Source organism: Pollicipes pollicipes, unplaced genomic scaffold (genome assembly GCF_011947565.3).
Source record: "Pollicipes pollicipes isolate AB1234 unplaced genomic scaffold, Ppol_2.1 Scaffold_4881;HRSCAF=5763_pilon_pilon_pilon, whole genome shotgun sequence".
In the NCBI taxonomy this organism is placed as follows: Eukaryota; Metazoa; Arthropoda; class Thecostraca; order Pollicipedomorpha; family Pollicipedidae; genus Pollicipes; species Pollicipes pollicipes.
Genome location: NW_023596576.1, coordinates 43,537,021 through 43,563,196, shown reverse-complemented (window position 1 = coordinate 43,563,196; position 26,176 = coordinate 43,537,021). Strand labels below are relative to the sequence as shown.

The window sequence follows — 26,176 nt, the reverse complement described above, 5'->3', positions numbered from 1 at the left end:
AAGTCGTTTATGGTCATCCCAACGACTATCCAATTCAACGTTGCAGCCGGGGGTTTCTTCATCAGCTGCTCTTCTCCCGCCTCATTCTTCAGCCCCGCCTGACTATCGCGGACACAGACAACACAACTGCATATCACAGCGTATTCATGTATTCATACATGTCTTCATATTTCCTGTCGGCCCCCATCAGCGGCCACAGGTGGGGCGCGTCGGACGACCAGCTCGCGACAGGTGGCGGCGACGACGGGGGAAAAGGGGGGGGGGCGAGGACCGTGGCGGGAGGAAGGGGTGGGGCCGGGGGCGGGGGCGGGGGCGGGGTGGAGGTGGGCGGTGGGATAGAGTCGGCGGCGGCGGCGGCGGGGGAAGAGGGGAGGACGAGGACTGTGGCGGGAGCAGGTGCGGAGGCGGGGGCGGGAGCGGCGGCGGCGGAGGCGGCGGCGGAGGCGGCGGCGACGGCGGCGGCGGCGGCGGAGGCGGCGGCGGCGGCGGCGGCGGCGGCGGCGGACCAGCACTCGACCAGCCGGCCAGCGCGTCACTCCGCCGGCTGCAGGACCGACAGCAGCAGCGGCAGGCGCAGTCGATCGGCGAGGACTGTGTCCTCCTGCAGACGTTGCAGCCAGCCGCATATCTGCCCAGGCAGACAGAGGTTATGCAGAGGTCAGATATCTCTTACGGCACAGCAGGCAGCCGTACATCCGCCCAGACAGACAGAGGCCGGAACACGGGTCGAGGTCAAGGTCCAGACGGTGCTCGGAATCAGACTGAGACTGGGTAGCAGACAGCACGGGACCAGACCAAGGGGGTAGGAACCGGCGAGCTCACGTGGAGTGCGGTAGCAAAACATGTAAGCGCTAGAAAAATGGGGCACAAGAGGATGAAGACCCCACACATCGCAGGAAACGTAACAGAAAAACTACGAGGGCAATTATAACTGCAGCAAATTGTGCAGCCGGTCTGCAAAATGTGAACGGGCCTGAAGGCACCCGTGTTGCCGGAGAAAAAGCAACATATTTTGACGTTCATACTGAGCCTCGCGATATGGTTCGCGATCGCGAACCTCCCATGGCGTGGTTCGAGACCGACGCAACTGCCCACGACTAACAGCCCTCGCTACGACACCGAGCCCGCGCCAGACTACACACATCTGCCACGCCTCTCGACCTCCAGGCGTGGGTACTGCCGGCTCGACAGCACGAGCGCAGCTGCCGGGTACAGCCGGTTCGCGGCAGATGAGACTGGCCACCGACCTGCGCTCGCAGAGGCTTCCACGGCGGCAGCTCCAGCAGCAGCCGCGCTGCAGCCGGCAGCAGTCGGTCCCACTGCGCCCGGGCGTCGGCCGGCGGCACCGGACCAGCGACCAGCGCCAGCGGCGACCACAGCAGCAGTGCGCTCACCAGCACGTCCGCCAACCAGGCCAGCACCTGGCGGCGCGACCCGGGGTCAGCGTCACGACCGAGCCAGCACAGCACTAACCTGCGCGGGCGCCAGCCAGGCTCGCTGAGGACCAGGGCAAACCTCGATGCCAGCAATGGAAGGCGAAACAAACACCACAATACGACATTCACCCACGACAAACAAATGTGCCAAGCGGTACGAAAGCAATGTCTGAGACCGGGCATCAACGCCGTCAGCACGACGAGATCCACTCGTCCTGGCGGACATCCAGACTTGCCGCGCGGACGGCGGCCGAGGACCGGCGCGGGGCGGGGCGCCATCCACGGCTCCGGCGACAGACCTGGTCGGCCGGCGCGTCCGACGTCGCCTTGCCGGTTTGAACGGCGCGCATTTGGCCCATCAGCTCGACCAGCCAGTCGGGGTTGGAGGCATGGCCGCTGACAGCGGCCAGGGCGCGGCACACGGCGCCGTGCACGGCTGGTCCCAGTCTGTCGATACGGCGGACACGTCATCACACACGGCAGACACGTCAGCACACATGGCCGGTCCTAGTCTGTCGATACAGCAGACACGTCATCACACACGGCCGGTCCCAGTCTGTCGATACGACAGACACGTCATCACACACGGCCGGTCCCAGTCTGTCGATACGACAGACACGTCATCACGCACGGCCGGTCCCAGTCTGTCGATACGACAGACACGTCATCACGCACACCTGGCCCGTCTGTCGATACGGCAGACACACCATCACACACGCCTGGCCCCAGTCTGTGGATACGGCAGACACGTCATCACACACGCCTGGCCCCAGTCTGTGGATACTGCAGACACGTCGTCACACACGGCGGGTCCCAGTCCGTTGACACGGTAGACACGTCATCACACACGGCCGGTCCCAATCCGTCGACACACGGCCGGTCCCAGTCCGTCGACACGGCAGACACGTTACGTCTGCAGCCGTGCGGCGTTGGCTGGTCGAAGATGGGCCAACGTGAACAACCCCTTGCCAAAGTGGTGACAATGAAAAGTGGGAAGATAAATGGGGTTTATCTACAGATTTTGTATCAGATTGGTCAGTGAATCGTTAAACATTCCTCTCTTTGGATTCCACGATTGATTTGCACAAGGCGCCCAGCGATAAACGGAGGCATAAATAGCTATCAGCGTAATGGCAGAGTTGAGCGCCCCAGCTACAGCCAGCTACACTTGCTCCAGTCCACAGACTCATCTACAGACTTCACTCATCCAGTGCCGCCCCCAGCCGCAATTTCACTCATCCAGTGCCGTCCGCAGCCGCAATTACACTCACCCAGTGCTGCCCGCCACGTCGATGATTTCGTTCATCCACACCATGGGCCGGTCACCGTCGCCCAGGGAAGACATGTGGCTCCGCACCTCGGCCGCCACGACAAGCTTGGCCTTCTCCACCGTCCACCAGAGCGACGGAGAGCTGAGGCGCTCCAGGTTAGAGGTGGGCAATTCTGAGATGCAATCCAAAAAGGCGGCGAATATCTCAGTCTGCAGAACAAACCAAAACATGTATTAGGATTCTTGAGCGCACCGATCACTCGTCAAATCACGACAAAACGACTCGAGCTTCCGATCCATCCTGGACGTAAATTAACGACCATGACGCACGTTGTATATAATGTGCCCAGTGCGTACCTATAGACCTATTGAGAATTGCTGCAACTGCACGTGATCAGCAACAGCACTATTCTAGAGAAATATTTGTCGGTGCAACATTTTATAGGATGCTGCAATGTCCTGCGACAATGGCATGGTTTTAGCAGGCGATTTCAACCCTGAAATAATCAGGGAGGCAGCCAACACTTTTGCCAGAAGGGGTGGCAAGAGCCAATTTTTGTTTTCGCAACTTCTGCGAACTCGGACCAAAAGTCTTGTGATACCGTTCGGTATCTGGCGTAAGTCCCATGCTTCGGGGGTAAGGGGATGGCACTGTCCCTTCGGTCCTCTCATTGGCCACGTGCCCGAACGTCATTGCTATAAGGTGATAAAATAGTAGACAGGTCAGACATACAATCATGAACGACGCTTGTCACCATGAGTGCATGGTACACTGCACATTGCTCTAGCTCTACTACCGGAGCAAAACAGCGAGCTGAATATACGTAGAGATAACAGATTTAAACACCAGACAGCGGTGGTGGAGAAGCGCGAGCGATATTGGCGGCACTAAAGACATCCACCTGGTCTGGGCTGACTTCCCCAAGCAATGATTCACCTGGTCCGGGCTGACTTCCTCAAGCAATGATTCACCTGGTCTGGGCTGACTTCCTCAAGCAATGATTCACCTGGTCCGGGCTGACTTCCTCAAGCAATGTCTCGATGACGTTGCCTATGGTGGTCCGGTTAGCTTCGTGCAGCCTTTCGTCCCTTAGCGCCGCCCGTATGGCAGCCAGCGCACGGCGGGCCGAAGTGGTAGTCTCAAGCGCGGCCGACAGATGGTGCTGAATGAAGGGCAGCATGACTGGAGGCGGCAGGCCGCGACCAATCACGCCCAGGTGGTCAAACAGTGTGTTTAGCACCTCCGGCTGAAAGAAGGGAGCTGCAGTCAAGTTTTTGTCACGTTACACGCAGCAAAATAGACAGCAGCTGTCGGTGTGTGTGTTTGTGTGTGTAGGCTGCCACGAATAAAACAACAAAGCCGAACGCAATGCTGGCGAGAATCCAGGCTGACAACCTTTGCGCCGGTGACCTTGACATGATCATGACATACAGCTGATAACATCAGGACAGCTTACTGAGTGAACCACTTGGATGCCATGGCGTTGCCACTCAAATTAACGCCTCGTTGCACGCCACAAGCGATTTCTGAACGACGCATGTAACGGTCGCTAGCGTCGCCACTGGGCAATGGCATGGCGACGCAGAGGCCAAAACGCCCGCTGTCGTACCGTTTGAACTCACGACTTCGCAGCCACAACCATACCACCGTCACCGGTCACCCCGAGTTTCACGAGTCCACCTCACACGAGATGACCCGTGCGTCGAGATGTAGGGTGCATCGCTAGGACACTCAACTGGGCGCCATGGGTCGTCTATAGCCCACACCCAACGGAGTCATGCGAAGTCCGGACGATTTGCACCAGCCAGCACGATATCCAAATGGAGCCTTGGACGTTATGCAGACGAAGACATGAGCTCCCAATCAGGCGGCGAATGGTTTGCCGGAGCCCCCGCCCCCCCCCCCCCCCCCCCCCCCCCGGGATCCGGATGAAGGCCCGGTCACCTAGTTGCAGCCAGCGTGGGGTTCACGCGAGGCAGTGCATTTTAAGTTTTGCAAGAGCTGGCACAGAATACCAAATGCTGCGAAAATCTTGATGTGGCGTGTGATGATGTGAATCATATGATGTGATGTGTGATGATGTGAATCATGGTTTGATATGTGATTATTTGAATCGTGATGTGATACGTGATGATGTGTATCGTGATGTGGACATGTGATTTCAGATGGAGTGTGGACCGTTCTGAAACTTAGTGAGCGCAGAATGTCAATGCAGTATCAGTCACTGCGAGACGCTTACGCGAAGCACCAGACACCTTGGGGGGGGGGGGGGACGGGGACAGCATGGGGCTTCCAATCAGCTACCCGACGCTTCATAAGGACACAGCTGAGGCGCTGCCTGCGTGACACTCCGGCCGCCACGGGGCGCAGCTGGAGCACCAGCAGAGGTGGCCGCGCCCAGTCTGGGCAGCGGGGGTGACTGACCGAGGCGTCGTCGGGCGGCGGGACGGCCATCAGGCGCTTCAGCAGCGCCGCCGCCGAGCCGTGGCTGCAGCAGTGCCGAGCCAGGGCCTTGACGCACAGCTCCGCCACCTCGCCGCCTGCGGGCGCGACGAACCGCATCAGCGAGGCTGGAGCCGCCGCCGTCACTGACGTCCGGCAGCGACACCACACAAGCCGCAGGCAGACATGGGAGACACAAACAGCCGGAACACGGGAGCAGCCCGGCAAACGGGGACGACGCGAAAATCACGCTAACGCCAAACATGGCAGACAGACTGCGGCGACGCGGGGACAGACAACGGAAAGCCTAAGTGACAGCACAGCATGTGCTGTCACACGTTCTCCCTGCGTGTGAACAGCACACGTAGGGGGAATGGAAAGGCAATGGAGACGCGAGGGTAGGACACGTAGACAGAACACTGACAAAAACCAGTCCACAAAGGAGGGAAACCGGAACAAGGTCGAATAGCAACACCGGACCAACACCGCCGCCGCACGAGCGGGCGGCGGGCTGCCGGGCTGCCCGGCCGGCCGCCGCCCGTTCGGCCGGTCCGGGGGTGATCCGCTGGCCGGTCCGCCGGCCCCGCCGCCAGGCTCGTCGGCCAGGCTCGCCCGAACGGCCGGCTGCCAACATCGCGCCGTACCGAGCGGCAGCAGGCCCTCCAGCAGCGGGCCCAGCGAGAGCGGCGGCGGCGCCTGCCCCAGGTCGGCGGCCAGCGGTTGCAGGCAGGCGGCCGTCTCCGCCACCGTGCGCTTCCCCGCTGCCAGCGCGCCAGAGTCTGTGGGAAGGTAGCAGCGTTAGCTCTGTAAATTGGCGTCACGCGCCCACCAGCCCGTTTCCCGATCAGCCTGCGCCACTACCGCTCTGTTCAGCCGTATTCCAACGCGGAGGGTTCCGTCACACATGTATACGGGCACCAAAAATCCGCGCGCAGTGCTCGGTGAGTCCCAGCAGAAGCGCGCGCACGAGCCGGAGACATTACGTCGCCTATGAACCACACTTAAATATGCAAGAGAAGTGCAAATTCGATACATTGTGAAACCGTGGCTATTTCCAAATACGTAACTTCCGAAAACATGTGATGGTAGCACTGCGGGAGCATGTTCTTATCGTTACTGCGGGACCATCACATGATATCACTGCGGGAGCATGTTGACAAACATATCTCAGCCGCTGAGCAAGAGAACGCGCCCCGGCGCACTACGAGACGCTCGGCTGCTCCGGTCGGGGGACGCACCTGCTGTCTGCTGGAGACGAACCACCAGCGCGCGCAGGATGCTCGATGGCTCCAGGTAGGAGAGGGAAGCAGGCTCGCCGCCCTCTCGGCGCGAACGCTGGCGTGCGGCCCGGCCCAGTCCGGTCAGGTCAACGCGCCTGGCCATACATACTACCACGCACCGGCCTCCGCTCCACACATCACCAGCTGAGTATATACTGAACGAACGTGGGCACACCAATCGCTCTGTTAGTGTTAACACCGACCGTTAAATTAGAAAAAGTGGAGGGATAAAACGGCGCCAGCGAACAAACACCTGGGTCAGATCACGCCTCGAACAATAGGGCTAACACGCGCCGGAGCCGGGGCCAGAGCCGCCGACCTCGCGGCCGGAGCCGGGGCTGCCAGCCCACTTACCTCCTTCGCGGTGAAGTAGACGCCTCGGCCGATCAGCTGCACCTCGCGGCGGACCAGGGCGGTCAGCGTCAGCCCGTACTCAGACAGCAGGCGCGGCGGCAGGACGGACAGCAGCAGCGTGAAGCACTCGCCTGGAGCGGCGCCGCCCGTCAGCCCGAGCGGGAGCGAGCGGGAGCGAGCGGGCCTCCCCTCCGATCACCCACTGGCGCAGCGTCAACACACGGATCATATCTAGTCAGCGACGCGACAGGTGAAGGGCACCGTGCAACCCCATGTCGTGCGGCGGTGGTGAGCGCAGCAGCGACGTCCTGGCCGCGCGACACGTACCAGGCACGTAGTAGCGAGCGGGCCTCCCCTCCGATCACCCACTGGCGCAGCGTCAACACACGGATCATATCTAGTCAGCGACGCGACAGGTGAAGGGCACCGTGCAACCCCATGTCGTGCGGCGGTGGTGAGCGCAGCAGCGACGTCCTGGCCGCGCGACACGTACCAGGCACGTAGTTCAGCAGGTCCTCCGGCCTCTTAGCGGCGTCTGCCGGCGTCGCGATCAGCTTCGCCGGCACGACCAGGCCCTGCCTGGCGGCGGCCGGCAGCATCTTCAGCTGGAAGGTGCCCGGCTTGAACTCGGCCAGCGCGCTGGAGCGAACGAAGCAGCGTGAGGGCAGATCGGCGCGCGGCGGCTGCGGTTCCGACCCCACGGACCGGCCGGGAAGCGGAGCCCGTACACAGTGACAACGAGACGGCCATAGCCAACCGTGCCGCGACAGGAACGACGCTCGAAAGCCACGGAACTTTTCATCGCGCCTCACCTATTTACGTCATCGACTAAGGAACACATCACTGTTTTTGCGACCAAAACCGCTAAAATGGCTGCCCATAAATAGGCTGAAGGGCTTCCCGCATGTCCGCCACGCCGCGCTGGCGGCCAAGGCCCCGTCGCATGGCGACTCACCGGAGGGCGGCACGTGCCACCGACTCGGGCCGTGGCTGCGCCACTCGCTGCCACAGCACGGCGGCCACCTGGCGCGTGAACACCTCGTACTCCTCGCTGGGCACGTGCAGCTGCGGCACCAGGCCCAGGAACTCCATGTAGCTGCGGGGAGCAGGGGCGGCCTTCACAAGACGCTCGGCGCGAGCCGGCCGACTTCCCTCGCGCACCCAGCACGGAGGAGGCGCGGTGCACAGGGTCACCACGCCAGCGCGGCGGAGGCGCGGTGCTCAGGGTCACCACACCAGCGCGGCGGAGGCGCGGTGATCAGGGTCACCACACCAGCGCGGCGGAGGCGCGGTGCTCAGGGTCACCACACCAGCGCGGCGGAGGCGTGGTGATCAGGGTTGCCACGCCAGGGCGGCGGAGGCGCGGTGCTCAGGGTCGCCACACCCGTACCTCCCACCAGAGCTCCACAAAAGCGCCCGCTGGTCCTCAGCAGCAGCGGCCTGCTCTCGTCAACAGTTCGTTCCAGAAAGCACATAAAGCGGCGCGTCATTTTACAACTAAATACTTTACACCTTGCGAAACGAACAAAAGGCAATGAGAATTATGTGTATGAAAGGTGCACGCCGCCGTGCTAACGGAGCTGACGGAGCTAAAATGGAGCTAAAATGGAACGCCGGCGCCCAAAGCTAGAAATTGCTGCACTCCATTCCCATGGCCGTTCCACCGCGCCAGACCGGGCCTGCAGAGCGCCAGCTCACCGCGCCAGCACGGCCGGCCGCCGCTCCTGGCGCAGCTGGGGCGCCAGGATGCGCCACGTGGTGCGCACGTCGAGCAGCTGGGCGCGGCAGAGGGCGGCGATGCCGGTCAGTGCCAGACTGCAGGCGGCCGCGCTCGGCGCGTCGCCCAGCTCGGTGAGCACGCGCGAGAGCACGGACAGCTGGTCCTTGCCCGCGGACGGGCTGCGGGACACGGGCGGTCAGTCGGGCGGGAGGAGCACCGCAGTCCGGCGGGAGGTACCGGCCGAGTAGCACAGTGTTCCGTCGGGAAGCACAGTCCCAGGGAGCGCCTACTCTAACGGAAGACAATGAATACGGACGACAATATCTGAAGGCAGCGACTGGGAAGCAACGGAATGGAGACAATAACGCCCCAACAAGTGACATGACCTGGTGATCATGACACTCCCCACCCCCTTCCTTCCTTCCTCCCTCCCCAATCGGGAGACCGGAAGCCATGTAGTCGCCTCGAGCTGGGGTTTGGCGATAAGAGACCAACGTCGCTGAGGCGTTACGTCGGTATGTATTGTAGTTCCGGAATTAACGCCAAAATGAAAAGCTTTAAGTCAAAGGTTAAGTGAAAATAGGTGAAAAGCCTTCCTGGTCAACCAATGACACGGATACATGCTCTAATTCCATCACAAGTTTGTCCTAACTACCGCGGCTTCCGGTGCTGGCAGGAGCCTGCGGGGACAGACCAGCCCCGGTTGAAAGAGGAGGGTGGTGGCACACCCACTTATGCTGACAGATGTCGGCGATGGCGGCCAGCTGTGCCAGCAGCAGCCGGCTGGGCTGCGCGGCCAGCGGGCCGTCCAGACGCAGCACGTCCAGCAGGTAGGGCAGACAGCGGGCTTCACGGCGCCAGAGGGCGGTCAGCAGCCGGACCGCCTCGGGCGCCAGCAGCCCGCCCGCGCTCACCAGGCCGGTCAGCAACCGCACGATCCGCGGCACCAGCGTCTGCCCGGCAGCCGACGGTCAGAGAGTACAGCTAAGCATCCGATTACGCACTTGTTGCCGTCGCTGCTGACCGCTCAAAAAACCCTCGCAAACTCCAAGGATACGGTCGTGGTCACAACGGTCACCGACGGTGTCGACATGCGAGGACAACAACGCACAAATGCTTCGTGAATGCTGCTCACCGGCTCCGAGGGAAACGGTACACAACGTCGCTCGCAAGGAAGCCTCACGGATACGGAGGGCTTGCCCAGCCCCAGTCGGGACGGGGCAGCTCGCGCCGCCCACCTTGTTGACGGCCAGCTCTGGCAGGGCACGCAGGAGCGCCAGCGCCAGCTCCGGCTGCCTCTCCTGCCGCAGTCGGTACAGGGCGCAGCATAGGAGGTCGGCTGCCGCTGCCGGCCGCTCGCGAACGTCGGCCAGCGCGGCGTCCAGCGCCGCCTGCCGCACGGGCGCCGCGGAGCTGGTGCTGACCAGCAGCGCCAGCACGGCGCGTCGGCAGCCGGGCTCGGGCGGAGCGCGGCCGGCCGCCGTCGCCGCGCGTCGCAGCCAGGCCAGCTGAGCCTGCCGGCGGCCAGCACGCTGTGACGGCCGCCGGGTGCCGGACGACCCCGCACGGGGCTGGGGGGTGGCGGCCGAGCCGGACGTGGGAGACACAACAGCCTCGCCCCGGCCGCCGGCGGGGAATACGTGGGAGTAGGGGTGAGCCGGTGTCAGGAGGTAGTGACCGCCTGATCACAATTAACATCCAGCTCGTTCACCGTTCTTTAACATAGTTTGCAGCAGTAGTTGTGCACCGTTCCTGGACATGTCGAATAAAAAACAAGGCATGAAAAAAGTTGAGCGAACAAATTCGAACGAAAATAGTCGAAAGGAAAAAAGGCAACAGGGAAAAAGCGCAATCGGAAAAAGACTGAAGGGCAAAAAGTTAAAAGGGCACAACAATGACCGGGGTAAAAGCCGAAAAGAAATAAGGTCGCAAGGGATAAAAGTCGCATCTGAACATATCGAGAGTCCAAACGTCGACGGGCGAAAAGTCGACAGGGATGCGCCAGATTGGAAAACAAATTTGGGGGACAAAAAACCGACATGGATAAAGCGGGTTGAGTAACACGAAACAAATAGGTAGAACACAAATCTTAGAGTACTTTTTTAGGATTTAATGTTTGGTATGGACGGGAACGTTCTGGCCCACTCAGATGCGCCCGCAAAGTCACTGTATTTTGTCACCTCACATCCCTTGGCCCTCTAATCTGGACGCCCCCCCCCCCCCTCCCCCCACGCTCACCCGACTAGCAACTCCGGCGGCAGACAGCCTTTGCACCTTCCCGACCGAACAATGTGCAGGGCGTCCAGCCGCAAGCGATAGAGATACCCACCGTCAGAGACTGCGCACAGCGGCGTCACCTGTCACACATCGCGTTTTTTCGTTAATCCTAGCCATGGACGGACACGTGCTGGATTCCCAAACCGTCGCTACCTAGTTTTCAGTTCTCGCTACTGGAAACGAACGATCGGAACCTAGTCCCGGCCGGTTCTTTCAGGAGCCCCATCTCTGGTTCCTGGATACCGCTGTTTTTTTTTAAACGGTTTACCTGCTCCTTTCCAATCACATATATATGCTCCCGGTTCCCGCTGTTTTTTCACAAACACCAGAACCTAGTTCCTGGTTTTCAGTGCCTTTTCTGAACATCGGAACCTTGCTCCTGGCCTACGCTAGCTCTTTCACAACCACCATGCTCTAGCTCATGGTCCCCAGTAGTTGATTCACAGAGATCAGGCCCTGGTTCACAATTATTCCTCACAGACACCGGAGTCAGGCCTCTGGTTCCCAATGGTTCACTCAGAAAGCAGAATATCCCAGTTCTTGTCAATCACTGGTTCGTTCGTCAAGACAAGCCGACTGCTGCAATTTGACAGTTACCTGCCGTTGAACTAAATCGTGTGAACTAAAACATATCGTAAGCATACCGTAACACACCTCTCAGCCAGTCATTTTCAAAGCAGTGTTCAACGCAGGCGGCGACATCTCCGGACGCGTCGCAATCGCAGACAACAGCGGCTACAAATGGCGGCTTGCAGCCGGGCTCACGAGAAGAGCACTCAGAGTGTCGGTCTCGCTCACCTAACGGTGGGGCCAGTCAGGGCCATTATATATGTCTGCCCCTAATGACCCTCGACCCCGCGCCAGGGCGGCGCCAGGCAGGTGCAGTCTGCACAGACTATCCGACTTCCCAGTGGCGCGACCCGCGCGCGAGGTCTTACTGTCGTCATCGGAGGGAACGTTCCACATTTGTATGGGGCTTTGAAGTGCGATAGCCGTTTTCAAGATCATTCCCTGCAGTTCACAGTTGTGCCGCTCGTAATCCTCTCTTTTTTAGCCAGGCGCCCTCAAACTTGTGCAGCCTATTTCGCGCCGTCCATTTTGAGTAATCCAAAATGTATGAACTCACACCGACGTAACACGAATTCTGTTTCATTAATGGCCATACCGTGCTAAGGGTTAAAAAAGCATGACCATTGATCAATTGGTACCTGGAGTATATCAGCACGGGCCGTTGCATCAACGGAAAGCGCTTGGCTTCAACCAGCTAAAGCGTTAAATGCAGGTGTCGCTCAAGAACCGCGTTTTGTGATACATGATGCAGGCAGTTGGGCAGTGCTACTAGTTACGGTGAACATGAGACTGGGAATCGAATAAGGGACTGATAGCGCCGGAACAAGGTACATTTCTATTTGCAGGGCACACATGTGACGGTTAAGCCATGCCAATGGTTGTTTGTTTTCGAAACTATGCGATCCATATCTGTTCTGTACCTTTCGCTGTGCTTTCACGCATGCCTCAGGTCATGCTTGTAGGTGATGGGCGTAGAGACCTTTATGATAAGGAAACTGTTAACAAATATTACTTGTAACACGCGGAGGTCTTTAATCTCACAGTTACGCTATATCTTTGAACCGATATTGGGTCATCAGCAAACCATCTGTTGACGTGGTTGCGTTAGGTTTGTCTAGGTTTGAGTTCAATCCCTGCTAGCTTTTCGCCTTCTGGACTTTTCATCTTTTCCATTTCGTCCTTTTCCTTTTCATTATGACTTTTATGCCTGCCGATTTTTTTGTCAATTGACTTTCCCAAATCAGTTCGTATCATCACTGACTTTTATCGCTCTTGGATTTCATCCTTTGACTTTTTCCGATTCGGCTTCTATCTGTGCGGGCCTTTATCACTGTCGACTTTTGCCGTCATCATTTTTCCGGTCCGACTTTTATCCCCGCCGACTATTTGTCATTCGACTCTCTCCATTCCACTTTTTGAAAAAATGCGCGACACGCACAGTGCTCTTTAATGTCGAAAAATGTAGCATCGTTACACCTATAGGTTGCACATAAACTACATCGCAGCATCACCAATAAACATAAATAGCGATACTGTAATGGAAGGTCATTTCACCCGGAAGACATCAGCAGCCAGCCCTCTAAAGTGTGCGCCAGTCTGTGCTCCACGCGTGACTACGCCACCTAGCGGCAGCGGGAGGCCGGCAGCGGGTCTGGGCCGCCGCGCCAGACGTACCTCCTCCGTGTCCCGGAGCGTGTGGGCGAGCAGGGTGGCGGCGGCCAGCTCCGGACTGATGTCGGTCACGGCTCTCCAGTACGCGTCGTCCGGCGGCGGGCCGGGTCCGGCCGCCGGCGGCGTCTCCAACAGCGCCAGCAGCGGCTCCAGCTGGTCCGACAGCGCCGGCAGCACGGAGACGGCGCGCAGCAGCGGCGGCAGCAGCAGCGCAGCGCCGGGCGCGCTCCAGCGGCCCCGCTCCAGCAGGAGAACCGCTGCAGTCGACAAGGCGGCGTCACGTCCACATCCGCGCCGGTTCAGAAGTGACGATCTATGACGTCAGATATTAGACATACTAACCTTATGGAACTACTCTGCTTATGAACAACTGGCACCTGTTGTGGGATCACCGGGGGCCGTTTCCCTACGCAGCCGATGGTGGAGAAGCTGCAGCAGCTAGCGCAGGTCAATGGACGGAACATACCATCCTGCCGCCAGGCTTCATTTGCGCGCCATCACGCCCACAAATGAAGCCTGAACCGTGTCGAAAGGAAGAACCATGAACCGTAGCCGTGAACCGTAAAAGAACCGTGTCGGAATGGAAGGCCCCACTTTATGTTGTCGATCGGAAAACGGCAACTGCACTACATAACGAAGTAGAGGGCCTTCCTCCCTCACCTGTTTCGATCAGCTGGCCGGATAGCAGCGACAGGGCAGACGACTGACTGATGATGTCAGACAACAGAATCAGCTCGACGTCACCGCCCAATCCCAGTTCCAACAGCCGCCTGACGTCATCAACAGCCGAGGTGACGTCACTGAGACCCTCCGTCATCTGAGGATGGAGATGGGTGTGAAGTGAGCGGGGAGATGTGATGCATTCACCGTATTTCTCCGTGGTTCCTGAGGACCCGTCCCTCCTCGTGTCGCGGAATCAACCAGTCACTCCCCCCCCCCCCCCCCCCCCCCCTACCTGTCTGTCACACTGCAGACTGGACCGTCTCACGAGTTGTGTTAAATTACACTGAACTACTGCATCATTTTACGTCATAAAAACGAATCGACTGCAGCAGTCAGGGAAACGGCCGCAAGCTGAGGCAAGCACAATTATCTGACTTTTTCAACATCACTGTAAATATAAAAAGCAAACTCAGATGCAAACGCCTGGAATACGCTCAATTGACTGACACAATAGTGGTTCCAATTTATTATTTTACTCATAATCAAATATCAGAAACGTACGTCTTTTCATTTCCAAAATCAAATATCAATATTTCAGGGAGGTAACATCTGCTTTTGTAAGGCCTAGAAGACATATTACAAGTTCATAGATATTCTAAGATGGTGGGTTCTCCTGGGTTAGTGCGAATTAGCTCGTCAGAGACTTCCTTTCCCTGGATCCACCACGTCATTATGATTACGTAACCCACATGTTTTCGACCTAAATAAACCTCCTGCCCTAAAACCTATGGGCTCATCAAGGACAGAACGCAAAGGCCATAAATCGCCCAGTTCACTAATGACAATGTGTCGGTCGCAAGACGGCCAAACGGCAAAAGATACATGATACATCCTTCTAAAAAGCGGGGGCAAACAGTCATCAAGCTTACAACAGACTTGTCACCGAACCGAAGCATCATCGAATTCACGAAGAGCTACGGTTTCAGAGGCGCACCACGTTCAAGCGCGTCTCAAAATGGATGAGGAGACTCAAAAATCTCCGTTCGGGTGAAGCACCGAGCTGGAAGCTTACAACGCTCAACAAGTGCAAAACAGCGAGCGCCGAGACGCTTAGCCTCGTCAAGAAGAATAGATACATCAGGCGGAGAACCGTAACACGATCAGGCGAAGAATCACCAGGGTCGTTACAGACTCCACACAGGGAAAACGTCCCAGATGATGGTGAATTTTACAACGGCTTCCGCGCAGAATGACAAGACCAGCATTGACTTGACAGCGGGCGACTTTATCCGGTTTACATCAGCCTCATCGAGCACTAATCTGAATGGCTGTGCAAACTATTGAGCGCTGCGGCCGCTCTGACTCCACTGAGCTCCTCCGGGGCGGAGCGCGGCCACACACACACACACACACCAGCACCGCGCCGACCGCAGTCGGCAGAAGCCTTACCCGCCACTTCAGGCAGCACACGCTGAGCGGGGTCAACGCCCGGAGCAGGGCACGGTCGTCGACTTCGAGCGCGAAGTCGACCAGCAGGCGGCAGAGGGCCGGCAACTCCCAGGCTAGCTGGTCGGCCGGCGCCTGCGTCCCACGGCCGAGGTCAGAGGTCCGCGGGGGAACGGGCGACGCATCCCGCGCCCCAGCCGCGGCCAACGCAAGCTGGACTCAGACAAGTCAGTGTACTGCCCGGCGACGTCAGGGAACGCAGGCTGCGCTATGCTGTAGCATCGTAAAGTACCCGGGAGGCGTGAATGCACATGTTCGTTTGAGTCCATATAGATGTTGCAGCACTGATGGACCCATACCGATGTTGGACCCATACCGGTACCCTCATTACATGTTAGAACGTCGCAGTCACACGGTGAGGCGGAGCTGGACGAAACATTCGGAGCGTAACGTAACGGGCGGGCGTCACATTCCACTGCGAGCGACCAGCATGCGCCAGGTACTGACCCGGAGTCGAGCGAGCACGCCCAGGGCCCGCAGCACGGGCCGGGAGCTCCTGCTGAGTCGTGCCAGTCGGCAGAGAGCCGCCACCAGGCCGTGACGCAGTCCGGCCGGGGCGTGCTGGCCGCAGCTGGCCCAGAGCAGCGGGCTGACGTACTCCACGGCCAGGTCCCGGTACCTGCCGCCCAGATCGGCGTGCCACGCGAAGGCGAGGCAGGGCTCCGGCCGACACGTCACAGGGCCCGCTGACATGGCGCAGCTCCCACAGTCACGCCACAGTCCCAAACACGCCACAACGTCTAGTAGGTGCCAACAGCTTTCTGCACACTCCTCCGACACTGATGATCCCCACAGATTGAAAGCTTGGAATGAATCACGCCGCACTTAACTTAACCCAATCCATTTGGTCCGCTGGCATTCGCGCCAACCTGCAGTGAGCATTGCGAAGCCAATGAAAGCTTGCATTAAATTTACATAGTTGTCATAAGCCCCGCAGCATTACGAAAAACGTTTGCTCCTCAACATGTAGCGCACACTGTGACACTGTGTGAGTATCACCTAAAAACCAATGCGCCTCATCACCGGACCTGGTGGGCCAGTGGGCGCGCGCCGCAAGCTCACGTGACACTGGTGTCGGCCAGCAGCAGCCGCTCAACCTCGACCACCAGTTGTGGCCAACGGAGCGGTAGCGCGCGCAGCAACTTCACGTGAGGGTGGTAGGCGCCAGTCAGTGGACTGGCCGCTTTCTGGCCGCCGGCAGCAGCCAGCAGTGTCAGCTCCACCAGCTCTGTTACAGTCCATACCAGACAATCACCAGAGCTGGAACACATGAGCAGAGGCCAGGGAACGGTTACAGTCCACACTAGACAGTTGGCAGAGCTGGAACACATGACCAGAGGCCAGAGAACAGCTACGGCCCACACTGCACAGTCAACAGAGCTGGGACACATGACCAGATGCCAGGGAGCAGTTACTGTTCATACCAGTCAGCACAGCTTTAACTTGTCAAAGGGAGGGGGCAGGGTGGGGTGCAGATCAAATATCCACACCAGATCAAAAGCTCAACCCTGTCCCGCCGCACCAGCCAGCATACCTTCCGTGCTTGGTGTCACGCACCTGTCGACGGCCACCGATGTCAGCGTGGCGCGCAGCGCGGCCGGCAGCGGCACCACCGCCTGGCGCACGAGCTGCACGAGAGCGACGGCGGCGCGGCGCGCCACCGACGGACGCCGGGCCGTCAGCTGCTCCGTCAGCCGGCCAAACTCTGCCGACTGCAGTCAGAGAGGCACAGGTCAACCATACATGGAGCGGCCATCTGCAAAACGAGGGGCCGTGTCATCTCCAGCCATGTGCAGAGGAACTTTCAAATGGTTTGAGAGGCAGAAACAGTTCTTGACCTGCCTTTATTATGGCATGCTGATGAGATACTGCTAGATTACATTCCCCATAGATGAGAAGGACAGAACCCTATTCCTACCCTTGTTCCAATATTGCAGATCTGTAATAATACAGCTAGATACTGGCCACTACATGATAACATAAACAATACCCAAAAATCAACAAGGCTGGTACAGCAAGCAAATGTATTCTGAGGGGGCTGACAAAGCAATGCTTTATGAGTCATTTAAATATTTGCACATATCTTGGTCCCCATGGATCATTGTGGGGACAGCAAAACCAAAGTCTGTGTGATCTCTGTGCTCTCTGTATGACTCAACAGTCTGTGTGATTTCACTACTACCTCAACCATACAATGCCCACCTACTTTATATCAAATACCATATAGCCAAAAACCAAACACATAAGTAATGTGAAGTACAGCAAATAACTCAGATTATATCATCAAAACAGGTAGAACACATGTTAGTATGTTTTTGAAGCTTATTCATAACTGCTTTCAGGATAATTATCTTCAGGACCTTAGGCCACTGTTCAGCTTTCTCACAGAACCTTACACTATTCAATAAGCTTCATGCACTCCCTGGCATTTACCTCACACACATCTGGCCCAGCTTCCTTCAGTATCTCACATAGCTTCAGGATTCCCTGCAGAATAAAACATTGCTGTCACAAGACACTATGCTTATGCATCCAGAAAACATTCAAAATGTAGTTATCAAAATAAGATCTCATTACAGTGAAAAGAATATCCAGAAAAAAGGGTGCCAGCTTTTGTGCAATAAATGTCATAATGAAGTTACCAGAATGAGAAAACAAAATGTACTCACAAATAAAGGCAGTAACACATGCATAAAAGAAGGAATTGTCTTCCTACACCAATATCATGGGTCCACCTTCAATACCACTGTTAGTCAGAACTGATCATACAACCAGGTAGAAAAGTATGTTGCTTGAATTCACCCTGTTCATGATACATTGCAATTCAAAATATTAACTTTTCAGCAGTAATGCATTCTAAAGTTGAGACCTATGGCACCGACATGATGTTTTTGGAGTGGCATTCATTCCCCCATGTGTGTGGTGCTAAACAACCATTCATTCCATTGTATACACATCTATTTCTCTAAAGAACACAGACATGAAGTGATGTATGCATAAATATTTTATTTACTTGAATGTTCATAAAAATTAAACCTTAACTCATATCTAAACTCACCTCTTCTTGCACCCAGCCATCATCAGAATCAAGACAGAATGATATCTTCTCCATAGTTGTATCTGGCTCCAATCGCTCCACAAAATTCCTGGAAAACAAGAGTTGCATTGAATGCGCAATATTTCACCAGAACAGTGCACTGGAGGCCGGAGGACCTGTCTGAATGACACAACCATCAGCGAATGGGAAGAAGGGGCAATCACTCCTCCTATCTTGATCTCCAAGCACACTAAAACTACCAGCACCTCAGAAAATACGTAATAACCGGCTGAGCACCTCTTGGAAGCCGGGTAATGGAGACTTCTGCACGGCTGAGGCAAAGCGATATGTACTGTTTAAGCTGTGCCTGATTTTGACTCTAGTGCGTTATGGATGTCGTCATTTTGACTACCATATTTCAAGAAAGTAGAGGAAAGAAAGAGAGAAAAACCTAGTATAGAAAAAGGTGGGGAAAACACTAGTACTCAGATCGGCAGCTAGATGTCGGGGTTTGTCCGCAATGAGCATGGTTTATTTCGCGTGACAGAACGGCCAGGAGGAGGTGGCTAGTCCGGAGCGGTGCTGTCGCGCTCGAGCGGGCGAGTGACGAAAGCCCTTGCAAGCTTGACCTGCACGATTCACACCGTGAGTACCGGGCATACTAAAACAAGAATCTGAGTTCATTCATTGGGTTCATTCATTCAAAACAAGGCATTCATTCAAGTGTAAAGAATCTGAGTGGAGTCCTGTTCGCGTTGTCCCCATATCGCGCCCGCGCCTCAAGTTTTCTACCCTCAAATCTTATGAATCAGTGTTCTGATCGCAAGTCCCAAGGTCCTGTAAAAGGGAGTCGAAGCCAATTCAGCTTTGCCGCCACGCATGAGACGGAGTCAGAGTTCGAGTCTTGGAAGACAGGGCTCGTGTCCGGTTCGGGGTCCCGAGGCCTTCAGTTAGGGTCCATCAGGACCCTGGCGGGACCGCAGAGAGTAAATATAAATTCATGAATGTTTTTCAGGGATGAGATCATCGCGGATATAATTCCGAGATGGGTTCAGACTTTTGACTGACTTGCGGCATAACGAGAATGGTCCGGGACCAACAAAACTCTCGGTCAATGTATGCAATGAACAGCAAAATACGTCCAATTTTTAGTCGAAGACGAGTGGATCGTATGTGCAAAAATCCACAGTAAGCCGATTCAAATAAAATAAGAAGAAATGACATGTATTCTTTTGAGTGCAATCATTGGCACACAAGTGTTGTAAAACAAACCCATTGAGTGAGCTCGATTACTGACATCATTCATTTATTCGAGCCGGAATGAAAGCTTTCTGCACATCGTGCGATACCATTCGGAGTCTGAGTCGGAATAGTCGTCATGCACTGTCACTTACGCACTGAATCAATTCCACTGCACTGGAGCGGAAATGGTGCCGAATAAGTCGTATTCCAATCTAATCCTAAAACAACACAGCAAACTTAAGTTTGTTTTATCAGCAGACTTTTCAGCCACCGCTTTAATATATATATATATATATATATATATATATATATATATAGATATATCGTTTGCGCTTAGCAGGTTATATTAATTATAAAAAGCTGCCAGTGCAGTCGAAACAGCTCAATCAAATCCAGTCAAAAACTTCCCCGAAACACAAAATGAGGTAAATATCATTTTAAAAACCATGAAGAAGATCTCAAAATGGGACTATCACCGCCCCAGGACAGGGAAAAATCCCGGTCTTGTCATTTCGTTGTTTTTAACTCTAGGAAAACAGATCTTAAATCATCCAATTCTCGCATTATTTCGTGTTTGCTTTGATACTGTTTGAATGTGTTGAGTTATGTGTACCAACATACGATTTTTGCGATGTGGGACGGCCGAGGTAACAACAGAAGTAAGGCTGGCCATCATCGTGTAGATGATTCAGAACCCCTGCCACTGAAACCATATATCTTTTTGAACAATACGAATGAGTTTTATTTATGCATCGGAACGTCTGTTCTTCACGTGCAAACCATGCAAGCTGGCCAGAAAAACAGTTAACTTATTTAGCGTTTACGTACCAATTCACACATGTCGTCTGAAAATCGACTGACCGTGGGCCTAGCCGGCCTGGTACTTTACGCCGACGATAACGATGAGCTTGGAATCGGCTATCTTTTGACGACCGTGGCCGGGGCATTGCAAAGAATGCGAGCATTTATGGGAACCTTAGTTACTATCCACAGGACTACGCGTCCGTGTAACGCGTATGGTCGAATCCAAATTGTGTTAGGTCAAAATGTTATGTTTGTGTGGCCGTTTTAAAAAAAAACATGGCGGCAGTCGTTTTCCGGTCGACAAATGGCTCACCCGCGGGTTTGCCAGTGATGTATCTTTTAGTGATTCGCAGATAATGCATTCGCTTAAACGTCACGCAGTTGCCCCCATAGCTTTGTCTGTCATGGTTGCCTACACCTGGCATTGCTCGTTAAAAATTTCTGAAACGCTGGATCCATGGATATGCTGAGATGCGCGTGAGAGGCTGCACGCATCGACCCACAGGCTTGTAAACATGTCTGATTGCCCTCCGTCGAAATGTTTTGATTCATGTCGCTGCGAATCTTTATGGATGGGCTCTAGACTCTTTTTTGACAGGCGTTATGTAGTTTTTTCGCAGTTGGCAAATGCTATGTTTTGGGTGGAAATCGAATGGGAAAAGCTACATTCCGCTTAATTTGCAATATCGCACGAATGTAATTATCACAAAATCGCGCGTGACAAAAAGTTTACATGAAATTGCCTCGCAATGCAAATAGCACAAGTTCTAGCCAATTGCACCTGCTGTTGAAACTGCATGAAGCAGCGACCAGTGGCTGGGATCTCTGGAATTATTTTGGAAAATGTGACGTACGGTTTGGCTGCGCCGGTTCGAGCTGCCCAAGTTCGCAATTGTGCTATAGTTTAAATAAGGCAAACTCGAAATGTGGCGCCGCTCTTAGCGATATCATGGTGCCAGGATCATGGTAGGTCGGTAATATGCACGTAACCTTCTCATAAAACTATGTTATTATTTGTCTTATTGTCGGAGCTTCAAACACATTGTCCTGACAAGTTTGGTCGGGCTACGAAGCTTTGGCTCCAACGCGTTGAATTTAAAGTTTAACCCCAACAGCAACTGCCGGGGACTAAAAAGCACTTGCTTCGTTGTTATAGCATCGATAAAACAACGCCCGAACATACATCCTTGATTGAAGTGAAACATGTATGAACTCCAAAAACGCTACATAGGATTTGCCTCCGCTAAGACAACACTCAAGGATATTGATAGTGTACACACCCTGCTCAGGGCTAATTACCTTTGTTGCGTTGGTCATTGGCTGAAGATTTATAATTTTATGTCGCGTTATGAGATTGATGCCGCTTGCACGCGCTTGAATGCTTAAGTGATTTCTCGATTGCTGCTGCTTGGTACCCGCAACCAGCCCGTGTTGGCTTCTTGGGTGGTTGATTTAGTGAGAGCTGTATCGTTGCCGCGGGTTTCTTAATTACTTGAAATCAGACGGGATGCACAAGTGTGTAATTGTAGGATTGCACACCTCATGGCGGAATTAACTTGTTTCGATCATTGGATGACCCAAAAATATATCTGCGAACACGGCATGAAATGCTGGCCCGTTGGACGCTGTCGCACGCAATGTGTGATACTTGGCGAACACACATTAAGTGGCCACATAATTTCTGCCACCTCCCCCGCCCCTCTCCCAAATGGGTGCAGTTTTTGTTTCAGAAATCGCATTTTCTCATCAACATCTGAGATCACGACCTCATAATACTGTCAGGCCCTGGCTGTGTTATCATTAGTCGGTTAACATCTGAGATCACGACCTCATGATACTGTCAGGCCCTGGCTGTGTTATCATTAGTCGGTTTACGGCCAGAAACCCCCCTATGAGCCATTAGTCGGGCAGCGCCGTGCTGCTCCCCGCTAGCCAACGTATGTTGCGGTATCTACGACCCGGAGTCCGCCCATTAGTCGGGTGGCAACCTGCTATCCTCTCATCAGCCAGGCCATGACCTTAGGTCTTTTCATCAGCCGAGTCACATCCTGGTATCCGACCGTCAGCCGCAGGTCACGTGCGCAGGGCCTTCGGCGTGTGGCGCGCGCGGTGCGGCCATTAGAACGTGGCGGTGGCCCGCCGGCGCTGCCTCATCCGTCAGTCGGCAGATAGATGGCGACAGCAGGAGGGCGCCACCCGTCACCAAGCGCCCACCATCTGTCATTATCCCGCTGCAAATTGTCGACACGATGCGGCCGGGCACTCCAGGGGCGACGGACGCGGTCCCGGCACTGTAGTAGCGACGGACGCGGTGCCGGCACTCCGGTGGCGACAGACACAGTCTCCGCACTCCGGTAGCGACGGACGCGGTCCCAGGACTCCAGTAGCGACAGATGCGGTCCTGGCACTCCGGTAGCGACGAACGCGGTCCTGGCACTCCGGTGGCGACAGACGCGGTCCCGGCACTCCGGTGGCGACGGACGCGGCGCCGGCGCTCTGGCGGACTGCCGTCGGGGGCGGATCGGGGTCAGGCAGGTCGACGGGCGCGGGTCGCCGGAGGCTGCTTGGTGGACGCTGGCTGAGAGTTGACCGGCCTGTTGTCACGGGGACGGTGACGTCAGACCGTGCTGGTGACGTCAGACCGTACTAGAAGACCTCGTTTGCTCTGAGCTGAGGTAGGGTCAGGGAAGCTGGGGCGAGGCGCATGTAATGCAGCAGCGGTTCTCACGACTGCTGGCAAATAAAAATGTCAACCGTAAAATATGTTGGTGTCTAGGATTGCGGTACGTTTGGAGCAAAATGTAACGCGACCAAAGCTCGCTATCCAAGCCTTATATATGTATTTATTTGTTTATTTATTTATTTATTAATCTATTTAATGGTACGGAAATTAGTCTAAATAGGCTGGTATCAAGTTGGTAGTTAAAACCGATCAAATGTGGAGCAGCAAATCTGTCCTGTGACCTGTTACCAACCAGCTCTCTCAAGTCTCAGCTCTAGGCTAGCATATTTTACCTTTACGGCCCAGGCCAATGAGTTTTATAGAATGTGATGCGGACTAACCTGCACTAAACCTGACAGTTGGCAGCCGGCACCTGCCAGGCGCCAATCAAGTGCATTCAAACGCAGGTAATCACGTTTCCACGTGCCAGTGCTGGCCATGCCGTGAGTGCCGGTATGTCAATGATTTAACATCGGATTGCAGTTCTTGCAATAGCCATTAGCTAGCGTAAGCTACAAACATATTAAGAGGTCACCTAATTACCTGGACTTGAAAATGAACCTTAAGCATTACTAATTAGTTCGCGTTCCTCATTTCGCACAAACAAGCCCAGCAAACATCCACTTCACTCGACCCACGTCTTCCAGTCAGCTAGGAATTGAACTGAACTGAGCGCTCAACGACTGAACTAGAGATCAGCTAATGTAGGCACTGACTGTCGTTTCCACCAGGGTACCCTAAGCTCACCTTATCAGGTCACTTAAGATGGGTTAGGAGTCGAACAGGTTTCGGCGCTGCGTCGAGATTAGAGTGATGTGCACCACTTCACCCGCATTCCAAGACTTCTTAATTTGGAGGCTAAGTTCTCACAAGTTGCGTGTTGCGCAGACGTAGCTATTAATGACATCCTTGGGAGGTCGCGCGCGACATGTAATCCGCATACGAGACAATACGACATTGCAGTTTATTTCGTATAACCTCAGCGATGGCGTGCATGTAACAGTTTAAGTAGCGGTAAATGAGAGGTCTGGTATGAATTTGTTGATGGTTGACACTTGACATTGAAAAGTATGTCCATCCCTGGGATTTTATAAGTAGCGGACAGTACTTAACTGTTTTTAGGGTAGAATAAAAAAATGTAGGATGTCTGTGCGATGTAATATCATCTGTAATATCCTGGTTTCTGGCTGATAGTTGGAAAATTTCAGTTCAGGATCAGCACTTTTGTGTTTGCTGCTTGGACACCGCAATAGAACATTTTGTGCTGATTTTGTAAAGAGCCTTACAACTAACGCTGCATACTATTATCTTAAGCACCCTGAAGCGGTCTGTTAATTTGCCCGGGTGTGCTGTTTTAGAAACCATTTCCAGTTGAGATATAGGACTCACTGACGCAACGTCGTTAGAAACGATTGTCTTACGATTCAGCTCATGAAATTTGCGAGGAATGTGACTTAGCTTATGACTCAAAGCGGCATTTTTCCTTGTGAGCCGATTCATGGTTCAGCTCGAGTCGAACACAAGTCTGAACAGTTGATATTCCGTTGGCAGTACAGTTAGTACTCAAGCATTACAGTACGTCGATACATGGCTTATGTATGTATGCATCAAGGTGTATGTAAACAATCAGCTCCTGGCCTTAAACTACGATTTGTATGTGCCTGGACTGTTGACGCCATACCAAGCTTAAATCAAGTATTTAGAGGCGGAGAGATAACGGTGTATTTCGGTGCTTGGCTTTATTTTCAATATAAGTTGTCCTAATGCTAATGTTATAGGTAGGATTTGCGCTCCCGAACCCTGCAGAAAATGAACGTTTTAAACTAAATGCAATTCACGTCATGAGTTCGTCGATACATGCACAAGAGGATTAGCTAACCAGGGAAAGCCTTTTAAACCGTTCCTGTTAGCTTTTATCTTCATCACTGTGTGACGCAATCCCACTTTGCGGTGTTTTGGGGTTAGGGAGTATCTGGACGGGCCAGTTAAAATAACCTAATTTGTCCGTATAGACAGCTTGTCTCCAACTAACGCAAAATTACGTGTAAACAAGTCAATTGCTCCATTCCCTAGAGCAACACAGTGTGGACCCATTAGCATTTATAGGCGCTCTACAAACGGTCCCGATGGTATTTAGCGTCAAGAAAACGCAACGTTTTGTCGTAGTGTCATACCTGCGCGTTCAATAATCGATATACATGCAGTTGCCATGACTACAGCTGTACACAAAACTTGGCCGCTTTGTTACCAAGGACACAGCGCCAGATCGCGTTGTCCGTTGCGTAGACGCGCCCATGGTGGGAGTTACTCGCTCATTTACGTGGAATAGCAGACGCCTTTAAGTTGCATGGGGAAAGTTTGTGAAGCGCACACTTTTGAAATACAAAAGGATGAATGTGTAAGTGATTTCAGGATGTATCCGTTTCTCATCATATTTCACTCATGTTTTTAACTTTTAAGGAAGACAAGAGGCCATGTTTGGTCAGAGGCCAATCGTCATTTGGGAAACATACTATCCTCTATAGTTAAGTTTTATGCAATATTGATTTCATGTAGCAAATAAAGCTTCAAAATGGTACTTAAACCCTCTTTTAGTCGATCCAGGCTAGACAGTACATGCACATATAAGACACTGAGTGTTTTGAAGTGTTCGTTTGAGCGGGTGTATATTTTTGTAGGAGCCACTGTGGAAATAAATGGATGGGGAGCTCATATATGTCATCAGTGGACATTCACCAAAAGACAGTTATCGTTGCGCGCTGCCATGTGCCTTGTGGTTCTTTTGTTCTCTTATTATTGCATGTACACGTGTGCGAGCGGGTGACCGCCTTTGACCATTATTCCGGAGGTTATGCTGCCCCGAGCACTGGCATGGAGGGCATAGGTATTCCGTGTTGTGAGGCGATGTCTACCTGTATACGTGGAATGTGACGTCACACAGAGGCGGCACATCCAGGTCATCAGCCATTACACCCGCATTGCTTCAGCACCTGGAGATCGGGGAGGGGTCCCTCCATTTCTACGAACTCAATGCTGGCATGCAAACATGTGAGCGTGACGTAAGCATGACTCACCCTTTGCCCACCCCAACATATGCACTCCACCTCCTGCCGGCCCCCGGGTTTCCGGACAAAAAGACGAATGGAAATGGGGAAGAGGAAAGCATTTGAAGGGGAACATT

The 26,176-nt window shown here is 54.4% G+C and overlaps 3 protein-coding genes across 3 annotated transcripts in view; 1 reads left to right on the top strand and 2 right to left on the bottom strand.

The window, feature by feature from the left end:
• Positions 1–164: 164 nt before the first annotated feature.
• On the bottom strand, positions 165–5,161 carry LOC119100439 (uncharacterized). Its single transcript, XM_037223534.1, has 7 exons — positions 5,132–5,161; positions 3,714–3,953; positions 2,708–2,916; positions 1,736–1,883; positions 1,248–1,421; positions 554–628; positions 165–173 (listed from the first exon to the last, which is right to left on the bottom strand). Exons 1-7 carry the CDS (start codon positions 5,159–5,161, stop codon positions 165–167), a joined length of 885 nt encoding a protein of 294 aa, XP_037079429.1.
• Positions 5,162–5,268: 107 nt separating this feature from the next.
• On the bottom strand, positions 5,269–18,565 carry LOC119100438 (focadhesin-like). The gene is made up of 20 exons (XM_037223532.1): positions 18,525–18,565; positions 18,249–18,336; positions 17,624–17,677; positions 16,748–16,902; positions 16,253–16,450; positions 15,638–15,809; positions 15,134–15,265; positions 13,682–13,838; positions 13,245–13,278; positions 13,025–13,079; positions 9,742–9,804; positions 9,325–9,456; positions 9,236–9,267; positions 8,482–8,682; positions 7,739–7,879; positions 7,277–7,422; positions 6,784–6,914; positions 6,388–6,484; positions 5,897–5,928; positions 5,269–5,277 (listed from the first exon to the last, which is right to left on the bottom strand). Exons 2-20 carry the CDS (start codon positions 18,300–18,302, stop codon positions 5,269–5,271), a joined length of 1,995 nt encoding a protein of 664 aa, XP_037079427.1. The 5' UTR covers positions 18,303–18,336; positions 18,525–18,565.
• A 231-nt stretch (positions 18,566–18,796) lies between these two features.
• Positions 18,797–26,176, top strand: part of LOC119101012 (band 7 protein AGAP004871-like) — a 45,073-nt gene continuing 37,693 nt past the window's right edge. Inside the window, exon 1 of the mRNA XM_037224254.1 lies at positions 18,797–18,872. The gene's annotated coding sequence lies outside the window, so the exon portion shown is untranslated. The remainder of the gene's footprint in view (positions 18,873–26,176) is intronic.

Coding starts and splice junctions, on each gene's coding strand:
- LOC119100438 (XM_037223532.1), bottom strand. CDS start 18,302: ATGGAGAAGATATCATTCTGTCTTGATTCTGATGATGGCTGGGTGCAA. Junction 16,451..16,747: donor ACATCGGTGGCCGTCGACAG/GTGCGTGACACC, acceptor CATGTGTTCCAG/CTCTGGTGATTGTCTGGTAT. Junction 7,880..8,481: donor CGGCCGGCCGTGCTGGCGCG/GTGAGCTGGCGC, acceptor TGCTCCCCGCAG/CTACATGGAGTTCCTGGGCC.
- LOC119100439 (XM_037223534.1), bottom strand. CDS start 5,161: ATGGCCGTCCCGCCGCCCGACGACGCCTCG. Junction 3,954..5,131: donor CGCCGCCCGACGACGCCTCG/GTCAGTCACCCC, acceptor CCCTTCTTTCAG/CCGGAGGTGCTAAACACACT. Junction 1,422..1,735: donor CGGACGCGCCGGCCGACCAG/GTCTGTCGCCGG, acceptor TCGCGCCGCCAG/GTGCTGGCCTGGTTGGCGGA.